We start from the raw sequence: 11,266 nt of genomic DNA, 5'->3' as shown, positions 1-11,266 counted from the left end.
GGCTGGAGCTGAGATGAAAGCAACGTTATGGGGATATGATTAAAAAAAAAGATGTTGCATATTTGTGCCGTACTTAGATACAAATGGGAAAATATTTTAAGATTACAAATCTGGTTGATTCTTCCGCAGTTTGGTGAACAGCTTATTATTTTATGTGTTCCCCTTTCTAGGTTGGGTGAATGCACATAAACCTAGAAAAGGCATTAGAAATTATATACAGTAGCTAGTGCATAAGGCAGAGAAAGTTAACTGCCAGCAAATAGCATTTCCCTCACTGGAAATTGTGGACTCATACAACCACTAAAAGCAGTTGAAAAAATGGGAAAGCCTGTTCAGGTTCACAGTTCTGCAAAGAAAATGGAACTATTTTTCCATTACTGTTCACTCATCATACTGACATAAGATTTAAATTTGGATGAAGGAAGTGGGGAAGGGAGAGGAAAACAGGTTGGTTATGCAAATGCAGGTTACATTTGAGACAGATTACAAGTACCTTATCAACTGACAGTTTGTTAAGACTTTCTGAGATAGCCTGAAACCTTTTGATGTACAGTATGTGAGTCCAGTAGTTTCTTGCTCAGCACGGTTGAGTGAGAGACTACAGTACTCAGGTACATCAGAAGATTTCAGGCTAATTCAGAAGGTCTTAACAAACCGACATGGATCTGATGAAGTGAGGTGTACTTCATGAAATTTTATGCTTTTTAACAAAATATGTTAGTCTGAAAAGATGCTACCAGACTCCTTCTGTTTCTGGCTGTCATAGACCAACACATCACTCCTCCTACAATATCTACCAGACCTGTGAAATATAACCAAACAACATTCTGAAAAATTAAAATAAGTGTGCAGTCTTAAATATGTGTACAGGTGAGTTCAGTCCAGAAAAATCAATATACCTTCTTCAGGGGAAAGTGTTTAGGAGCCAGTATTTAATGAGAAATTTACTTTTTTCCATTGCTGGAAGACTTGAAAGACCAAGATGGAGACATATTGCAATGGAGAAATCTATCTATGTGGTTACTAAAAGTCAACAGTGACTTGACGGCACATACTCACTCACTCACTCCATCAATCAAAATACTTTTCTTCCCACAGAAGTCTACCATTAAACTTCCCAATTCAATTTGTGCCTTCTATGCCTTCTTGGCTTTTAGGAGAAGCATGGTGATATTTCCACTAAGTGTAGAGGTAAAATGTCAAAAGGAGAAGAAGAAAGGGAGTATTATATATAAAGTAGGGAGTAAAGACCAAACATCTTCATGCTTAGCCCTTGAATGCCAATAAAACAGAGAAAATGCAACAAGGCTCTGTAAAATATAAAAGGAAATATCCGGTCTTTCTTTTAAAGAATTTGATCTGTATTCTTCATTTCTTAGGTTTTGGAATAAGTATCCACCATGAGCCAGGGAGGTTGGATAGGGACATGGAGGCCTCATCATCCAAGAGGCCCAATCATGGCCCAGTATACCAGTCCTGGCCCCAAGTATTTCATACCAGGAGCAACAGGTAAATAAACAGAAATAAAAATGTCCCAGGTATGTATGTGCATATCTATATTGGTTCAGCCAGGACTTTAAAATGCAGTCAGTGTTTTGTTTTATATTTCTTTATCATTGACATTTGCAACAGACCCCGCATAAAAATGTCTTGGGTTGGATAACAATATGAAACATCCAATAATAAAAATTAGTAGAAGTGATTTTTTAAAAAAGCAAAAACACATCACAACATACACACATGTATTCTTTTTTGGAAACAGCTTTCTCTAATGATTTTCTGCACATTTCAGCAGAGCTTGTACAGAGTGATCCCTACCAGTTAGTGCCCAATGTATACTATACTACATTGCTCGATGATGATATTTTATTTACTCTTACATACTTATTACATTTATGGCTTTTGAAAACTGCAGTACTGACTTTGGTGGGTTTTTTAAACTGATTTAAATAGAATTTAATTGTAGCACTTGGAGAGCTCCTGAAAAATCATCCTCTCAAACCTCAATTCTTGACATTAAGTCAGGGACACCACAACTCATAAGATCTAGACCAGCCACCCCCATCTTAACACCCCCCAGAAGTGCTGGGATTGCAATTCCCAGAATTCTCAGCCAACACAACAATTTTTGGCAAAGGACAAAATTTTGAATTGAGAGCACTTAATTTTGGTTCCAGATTGGTAATGTCGCTGAGGGCAGATCTGCATGTCCAAGTTGCATCAGCATGAGTTCAGGCCACTAACTGTTTCTCAAGGGTGGCAATGGATGAGGCCTTCCCTTTCCTGCCCTCAGCCACCAGGAAGATGACCTCAACCATCTTCTCCTGCTGCACATAAAAAGCACTGTTTTCCAACTTGTATCGGCACAACCATGCTTCCCTGTTTACCTGTTGTGCTTCACTTCATGGTAGACAAACATTGCGCTCTAACTAGCCATTAGGTCCTGGTCACTGCTTTCCACAACCATCTTGTTCTGTGCTGCTTAGCTGACTCTCCCTTTCTGACCAGACCTTGACTGATGAATCTCGGATTATTTTCCCCCTTCATTTCACCACTGGACTGATGAAACTCAGGATCCTTTTCTCCTTACAAGTTCACTAGTGGAATGGTAAAAGTGTGGATATTTTTTAACCAGGATAAATTGACAAGTGTTTTGCCAGTTTCCCCTTCTGGCTCAGGTGACAGAAAGAATGGTAAAACAAAGGTGTTTTCTCTTTTGGTCCTTTTTCCCTTCTTTTTAACTGACCCACCAATAGAAGTGCTAGATGGGAAGGTCTCCATCAATGGAAATGACCTCCTCAAAAAACCATACATGGAAAGGAAAATGGTTGGCACTTGCTTTCCCAGTTCCCAGAGTAAAGAAGCAGAGGATTTCACCACTTTGGGATCATGGGAAGTGTGGTCCAGATGGAACACCAAAGATTTCATCCTAGCCAAAGTTAAAGAAGAGGTTGAAATCTGGAAGGGGCTTTCTTAAGCCTTTATTTCCAGTTGCCTTATATCCAGGAAACAAGCAGTTTAAGGCTACTATCTGGAAAAGCCATCAGTGGAAATAAAACCTAGACCAGGTTTCCTGGCCTGGCACCCTCCAGATGTATGGCAGTCACAACTCTCAGCCAGAAGGAAATGTTGGGTGCTGCAGTGTCAAGACATCTTGAAAGTGGCTAGGTTGGGGAAAATTGATTTTTTAGAACAGGATCCCAGCTTCAGCTCTCATCTCTGTATTGGATTATAGGATATCAGGTAACAGGTATAACAAAGCCTGTGTTAGTTGTGACCTGAAGAATCACAGTTGGTTACAGTAGAAGATGCTAAGATGATACAACTCAGTGCAAAATTTCTGATGGCTAAATCAGGAGTCTGGTAATACCTTTTCTAACTAATAATTTTTATTCAAAGGCATAAACTTTCATGAACTGCAGCTCATAAAAGCATCTGATGAAGCTCAAAAACCTATGCCTTTGAATAAAATTTATTAGTTAGAAAAGGTATTACCAGACTCCTGATTTTTTGCTATTATAGCCTAACACAGCTCTCCTCGTATAATGGGGGTTTCTCCAACAGTGGTTGGGATCCCCTTGTGGGAGGTCACACAAATTAATTTATCATTTTAGGGGGTCACATTACTAAAAAGTTTGAGAATTCCTGTTATTGACATGACGCAACTCCCTTTTCCCCCAGGTTACGTATCGCACACCCCCACCAAAAGGAAAGCGCCTGCCTACAGCATGTATGGTGCAAAGCCTCCCTCTAGCAAGGACAATGTTCCAGGTCCTTACTACGTGCAGGGTTCTATGACTCATAGAGGAAGGAAAGCTGCTCCCTCTTATACAATGGGTGGGCGATCCAGATCGAAAGTGGAGACTACCCCAGGTCCCGGTGAGTAATGGACTTCTATCCCAAGTATATAAATCGAGTGGATTGCCTCTTCGAAGAGTTCTGGAGCAGCATTTTGGAGGGTTCCATATGGGTACATAGAAGCAAAAGCACCTGTACAAGAAAAGGAATTGATGTTGTCCTATGCAGTTTCATCGTGCAGAACTGTTTTCAGTTAACAAGGTTTTGTTAAAGAATGGATCTCGGTACTTGAAGACTGACCTCAACTCTCATACGATATAGCTAGTATACTTGGATTATAAGAATAGGTATGAATAGTCTGCTGTTGCTCAAGATCCAAAGGATGTTCAGATGGATCACTTGTTGACTAGATGAGATAATTTTTGTGTGTATACACACACACACACACACACACACACACACAGAGGCCTTTTCCTCTAGCTTACTGCTTTGCACATTCTTTCTCCTCTGTATTACTTCTATATTCCAACCCTGTTCCTCTTTGCAGGCAGAATAAATGGTTCAAAAATCGTATTTTATCCTGTAACTTAAGATACCTGGTGGCCACAGGACAGGTTTATGTAGTTTGCCTAGCAACAGTACAGAAGTGGTTTACCATTGGCTTCTTCCAGGATGTTTTTTTTTCAGTATCCCAGTTTGGCTTACAGCTGTGGGATTTCCTGGTGTTTTAAGTACACTTCCCAAAGCCACTCCAAAAATTGCTACTACATTTTTTAACATGAGGGGGGGGGGGGGGAATTACTCAATAAATGGAAACTACCTTATCTGAATTATTTATTTTATTTTCAGTAAATTTGAAATTCAATTCAATTCAATTCAATTTTTGCCCTATCCTCCCCTGTTTCTTGAGCCAACTCTACCTGTTTTTTACAGTGTGGTCTCTGGTCTAACCCTCAAAAAGAAAGGACAATATATGGCCCTGAAAAAATTGCTCAGTCCCACTTTAAGACATATGGCATCGTGGAAATTAAGCTTAAACCTAATTGTCAGCAATGTCATCTGTTTTTCCTAGCCTGTTACTCACCCGATAAGGCAAAAAAAGTTATCTATAAAGCTGCACCAATGCATTCCATGGGATATCGGACTCATGGAGGAAAGGTAGATAGCACGCCAGGTAAGTCTGATTCCTTCTGCTTGTTTTTTTGCTTTGCTATTCTTTGAAGGAATCATGCCCAGATCCTGTTAATATCATCTAATAAAGTGGGATGCAGCTCAGTTCCATGCAGGTTTCCTTGGAGGAAAGTCCAACTGAATTTGGTTATGTGTAATTGAACAGAAGATCATAGAAATTGTGATTCTTCCAGCCACGAAAGGGTTTTTTTTCACTGAGGTAAGCTTCAGTTGCGCTATCTCTGTTGCACTATGTCTATAGATAAATTCTGGGACTGGTTGTGCAGCTAGAATATAATCTTTGTGGGAAACTGATTTAAACAAAAAATTTGGGCACAGCAGGGAAAGAACACTTGGCCTCTTTAAAGAATAAAACTCAGAAATTGCTTTTGGAATTGAGAGGTATTCAAAAATAATTTGTAATGCCTTGTGATAGTTTGATATTCAAAGAAAAATAGTCAGATATTCTCATGGACATCCTTCCATAGTCTGGTTCCTTCTAGACATTCTGTGGGTTCAACTTTCAGAATTCCCAGCCAGCGATGCCGCAGGGAAGTTTCTTAGCTGAAAATTTTGGCAACTGCAGTCCTGGAATGTATTTGGAAAGCACCTGGAAGAGGAAGGTTGAGCTAGGATATTCCCAAGTCCCCTCAACAAACTCAAAGTAGCACTTTGAAGGTCAACCATTACCTGTCTCTTTCTCTAGGGTTGTTGAAATTCTCACTGTTCATTTTGGTCATATTCACATTTTTCCAGGTCCTAACAATTACATGATTCCAGAGGTGCTTGGGCCACACTCAGTGGCTACCTCAGCCAGCCCTTCCTATTCTATGACAGGAAAGAGTAAGCTTGGACGTTTTGATGAAGACCTTCACAAGGTAATCTGTTGGCTCAATTCATATTTTGTTGTATCAGTCTTTGTTACTTCATAGCTGCAATGGGCAACTTGGAAACGCATCTGGCTTTTAAACCCCACTTTGCTGGCCTTCTGCTACATATCTTTTGGCAGCATAATGGTTGCATTGCTGAGTTGCACTTACCTCCCTCCTGCCCCTACCTTGATAGAGCCAAAGCTCCTTTCATATGGCTAATGGGGGAATGATAAAAAGTAGCAATGATGTCCCTTGTTGCCGCAGAGGTCGTAAGTATGGTGGAAAGCTACCAGAGAGCCTCGCTTCTTGACAGAAGCAGCAAAATCTTAGGATCTTGGTGGCAGGACAGTGAGGGTGTTTCCAACATTAATGTGTCCAACTGTTTTTACAGTGTTTCCCCTGGAAGAGGAGCAGAACTAATTAATTAGGTTGGAATCCCAAGCCCCATGGAAGCCTCGTGATGTCACTGATCTCAGTTAGGCACAGCTTATGTATGTGGAAGGGGTCTATAATGTAAGCCCTAAAATATCCTTTCTCTAAACTGGAGATGGGGGCAAGCGGGGAACTGCTAGAGAACCTGTCTCTAGTTTGCATCATTCACCTAGAAATTATAGCTTTTCCCCTTCTCCCAACTTGAAGTACAGCCTGAAGAGATTATCCACACTGCCAACAGTAAAGATATCTCTGAACTGATCTATTTGCGTAAAATGTGTTTTAATATTCAATATTTAGTATATTAATTACCTGCATATTGATGGCTGCTTGTGTACTTAATGGCTTACTTTATACATATTGTGAATACTCTTGCAAAAATAGCTGCCGGGTGAAAGGCTTGCCCGATAACAAAATGGCTGCCATGGGGACATGATTTGCCAGAATGCCACCAGAACCCCATCTCCCACTCCCTGCAGGATACTTTCCATTGCATCTTATCTTTTTTTGGGGTGGGGGGAGATGGGCATACCTCTAAGCCAAATACTGGATTGCAGCTACCCAACATTTTAATCTTGTCTGGTTACAGGGGTCAGTATGGCTCCTTTGGGTGTAGTGGGGAGAGAGAGGGTCATTCTCTTAAGTGGAAGGAAAGCACAGCAGTTGTACATTACAGCACCATTTTTCAGTTTCCTTGGCTTACATGTGTGGGATATGTTCTGCCTGGGGTCTAGTGTTGTATTTTTGCCTCAGAATCTCAAGGGTGGGGTGTTGAGGTGCTCTTTACATTCCAAATCTGGCCTGCGCAATGATTAGTGAAGCAAGTTTTATAATTATAAAAGAAAAAAGATTTATTTACAGGAAATACATGATTGGAATAGGCAAAGCCTAGCATCTACATCCTACACACCTACTCTGTGCTTGGGTGCCTAGGAAGAAAGGCAGAAGGAAGCGACCTGCGATTAGCAATATCATGAACAGAGAACAGGAAGGGTGATGGAAAATAGAGAAGAAAAAGTGGACAGTTTTAGCTCTCTATCTACACCCTGCTGCTCCCTGGTAGTCAGTAGATCATGAAGTGCTGAAGAGTGAGCGCCACTGGATTCACACTGACGACACAAGATACATTACCTAGAAGACTTGGGCACTTAGGCCCAAATGATTCTTAGTTGTGCCAAAGTAATATTTTCTTGGGCTATTCAGTCCTTCAGATTTGCTTTGAGGCAGATGGGAGCAGATGCAGGGCACCTATTCCCAACTCCTTACAGTAGCATTGACTTTTCCTGAAATCAATCCCATGGCCAAAACCAGCATCCTCTTTACCCTGGTCTCTGCTTTTCCCTCTCTTACACACTCACTCCTCTATCCTGCCTCAACAGGGGGACATAAACCTGTCTCCTAGCAATGAACTGAGATGGGTTATGATGGCAATGCGGCCATAAAGCGCAATGTCATGTAACCACATTGCTTAGCAACAGCAATCGAGGCAGTCCCGGTTGCTGTTGTAACGCCAAAACGTGCAGGTCCTTAAGCGGGGTGCAGGCCTGTGCAAGTGCAGGGAGGCCAAGGAAAGGAGGGCACAGCACGGTACAGCATGACTTGCAACCTTCTCTGTCAGCTTCCTCATTGACTTTGCTTGTGGGAAGCCAGCAGGGAAAGTCACATTCATGTGACTGCAGGGCGCTGCAACTGTCATAAGTGCAAGCTGGTTGCCAAGCATCCAAATCATGATCATGTGACCATGGGGGCACTGTGACAGCCAGAACTTTGAGGACTGGTCATAAGTACCACTCATTCAGCACTGCTGCAACTTTTAATGGTCGCTGAATGAGTAGTCAGTAAGCAAGAACTACCTGTAATCTATTGTGCTCCTTTTCCTGCAGCAACCTGGTACTTCTCCCAACACAAACAGATTGGTAGAGGAAGGCTGGAGTAGAACATTATTTAAAATTAATAAAAAAACAGAAGGAACAAAATAAGACGTTAATATGCACATAACAATAGTTCATGAAATGTGTAATGAGCTGCTGGATTTTTCCAAAAAATGATAAATGGACTATATAAATTCCTTTTCATCTTGGGGCATCCTATGGTTTTTCCTTTCTAGACCCCAGGTCCAGCAGCATATCACAAGCCCAATGTAGAGATCTACAAAAAGAGTGCACCAAAATATACCATGGGAGGCAGAATCAAAGATCACAAAACCGAAAAAATGCCTGGACCTGCAGACTACGAATTAGGAAAGGTGAGGAAATCATATTTTTTCCAGATAGTGAGAGAGAGAGAGATGTCCGCCCATCCACCTGAAACAGTGTTAGATTATCGTCATGAAAAAAGGCTCTGAAATTTATCAGGGCTAAAATATATGGAGGAAAGAATGTTGTTCTTGTTCAATAGGAGAAGTGAAGAGGCAGTTTTGCAATACACTTTATTTTTAAGAATTCAAAAGTTCTATACTTATATCGGTCCATGCCAACATTCAGTAAATGTGATCTTTTCCCCTAGCCTGCTCCATTCATATATTCCAGTGATTTGTTACATTAGGAATGAAATGGGGCATTCATTCTTCCTAACTTTTACCTTACTCCAGAAGAAACTTTCTGCTTTCTTAAACTACAATTGACTATGATATTCAGAATTCCAACTATAACATAAGCCCTTTGCACAAACTAAGATAAATCTGTGGCTTTCAGCTCTAATCTAAGGGAAGTGCTCAAAGGCTTCCTCTGGCTACCCACTCCTTGCCCCCTGCTGTCAACGAGCCTGATTGTCTAAAGTAGGGCCATCCTATCTAAACTACAAAATTTAGACCATAAAATGGCAGCAGAGTTACCTTAAGCCCAGATTTTTATGATCCAGACAAGATAGCCCAAGCCCAGGGTCTCAAGAGGAGCCATAGAGGAAGAAAGGCATTGAAGGAAGAAGGTAGCAAAGGACAGAGGAACCGACATCTCAGAGATTGCTCTCCCCTCCTTTTCTACTGCCCCTTGACTAGTGCATGCACTGGAATTGGAATCCTTGGAGACTCCAACAGCTTCCTCAGCTGTTGCTGCTGGTTGCTCTCTATGTCTGCTCGCTCTCCTCCTGCTAGCTTGTGAAGCGATGCGGGGAGAGAGAACAGGCATCCCATACGACATGGTTTTTCAAACTGTGTTCCACGGAACCTTAGAGTTCCATGAGAACTTGATGGGGCTCCATGGGAGACTAAGGGCAAAAAAATAAAATAAATAAAAATCACTTAAATGCAGCCAATTTTCTATCATAAGAACTGGGCCTCTTAATTAAGGATTCTGCAATCCTTTTTTAAAAAAATAAACTAAAAATTTCTGCAGACTGAAAAAATTTGAAAACTACTGTAACATGCCACTAATAGATGAAGCTTCAGATGACCACCAGATGGCAGCAAAGAAATATTGCCTAGTTACGATACTGTATGCATAAAAGAGGAAGACCTTTCCCTGGCTAAGTGGGGGAAGATATCTTCTAGGGCAAGAAGTTGAGGGACATGTAGTGACTGAGGGTGAGAGTGGACCTTCATAGGGCTCAAGCCCACAGCTGCTGAATCAGCAGGAAAGAAGTGGCTGTGTCTCCTGTCTCTTGGCTCCACAGCTGCTATAGTTGGGGTTGAGGGTGGGGTGTAGTATTTGAGTTCTCTCATCATTGGAGACCCCATCTGTAAGATGTGTCTGGAGACCCTGGTATTAGTCCAAAGGGACCAGGTCTTCCTCACAACTCCACTACTGGTGTAAGCCCTTTATAATGCAGTCAGTGACCATCACAGCACAAACAATGATTGCTAGAGGATTTTAAGATACCCTTGTGCCACCTAGAGTGCCAGGAACAAAAGGATCACAGCTGTTAGCCCAAAAAAAATAAAAATAAAAAGGCAATAGTCTATGTTGCAAAGTATCAGGGCTTCAAGTTTCTTAAAATATTTGTCTCATCACTTTATGAAATATGCACTATACTAGGTTTGCTAGTATAGATTATATTATTTTGTCCATATATTATTTTTTTAAAGAAAATAAATGCTATTAAAATGTACTAATTCTACAGTACTAAAATGTACTAATAGCCAGAAGACAGGTCTATTTTGTCTTACCTGTTTTCATCCTCATATTTCTAGGTATCTTGTGCTCCTGTAATCAGTTTTGGAATCAGACATTCTGATTATACAACCCCTGTGATTGTGGACGTTTACTGACTTTGTCCCCTGTGCGGAAATCACATTGGTTTTTCAACTTCTATTTCTATATCATGTTCCTCATGTTTCAAAGCTACTTATTTTTAAAGCTTCAAAACTAACCAACAGCTGTTTCACAATGTTTTATAACCACCTGTCTGGAAGGATTACTACAAATATTCAGTAACTGATTATTGTTTGAGACTGAAGTTCTAATCTCTGATGAAGGAATGTGCCACAGCCAGCTCTTGTGATGAAGAGGGCCCATTGCAAATTTTGCCCTGCTGAATATATGCCTAGATTCTGACACTAATATAGAGACCATGGTGTCATTCTCCAGAAATTGGAATTAGAAATGTTTGATATATATTATATATTTTTTTTGTAAAAACCTACTTGGATTCCTGCTTCAGAACCATTTCATGGAACTAGCTATTCTTGCAGTAAGTCACATAAAAATATTTTGTATATTCCTTTACTATCTTCATTTAGAATAAATAAATCAGGAAGTCGGTGTTTACTTTATGTCCTGGTTTTTCAATGGAACTTAATTCTGTTTTTATAATGCACACTGAAAAATATAAGGCATAACCAAGTGAAGCACAGAAACATTTTTTTTTTTAAGAACTGGAAATTGTCCATCTATATTAACACGGTAAGCCATTAGTAGGAAAAGAGCCTAAGAAAGGCATTAGAATGTATGCTTTGGATAGATGTACTTGCAGAAAATTGGGAATGCTGTCAAATGCTTAAACTTACTTTATTTTCAAATTTATATGCAACGTGAGAATTGCAATCTCACTATTTCAAT

General features: G+C 40.5%; 1 protein-coding gene across 1 annotated transcript; it reads left to right on the top strand.

Annotated features, from left to right (window-relative positions):
- Positions 1-1,400: 1,400 nt before the first annotated feature.
- On the top strand, positions 1,401-11,115 carry CIMAP1A (ciliary microtubule associated protein 1A). Its single transcript, XM_007426543.3, has 6 exons — positions 1,401-1,509; positions 3,682-3,879; positions 4,871-4,972; positions 5,725-5,846; positions 8,380-8,517; positions 10,399-11,115. The coding sequence occupies exons 1-6, from the start codon at positions 1,401-1,403 to the stop codon at positions 10,474-10,476; spliced, it is 747 nt and encodes a 248-aa protein (XP_007426605.1). The 3' UTR covers positions 10,477-11,115.
- Positions 11,116-11,266: the final 151 nt, after the last annotated feature.

This window comes from Python bivittatus, unplaced genomic scaffold, assembly GCF_059951505.1.
Source record: "Python bivittatus isolate LINGU-HERP-01145 unplaced genomic scaffold, Pbiv_v1 ctg000480_np1212, whole genome shotgun sequence".
NCBI lineage: Eukaryota > Metazoa > Chordata > Lepidosauria > Squamata > Pythonidae > Python > Python bivittatus.
This window is presented reverse-complemented; position numbering and strand designations above follow the sequence as displayed.

Excerpts from the sequence above, each read along its gene's own strand:
- CIMAP1A (XM_007426543.3), top strand. The coding sequence starts at position 1,401 with ATGAGCCAGGGAGGTTGGATAGGGACATGGAGGCCTCATCATCCAAGA. Across the intron at positions 4,973-5,724 it reads AAAGGTAGATAGCACGCCAG|GTCCTAACAATTACATGATT; the intron begins GTAAGTCTGATT and ends ACATTTTTCCAG. Across the intron at positions 8,518-10,398 it reads CAGACTACGAATTAGGAAAG|GTATCTTGTGCTCCTGTAAT; the intron begins GTGAGGAAATCA and ends TCATATTTCTAG.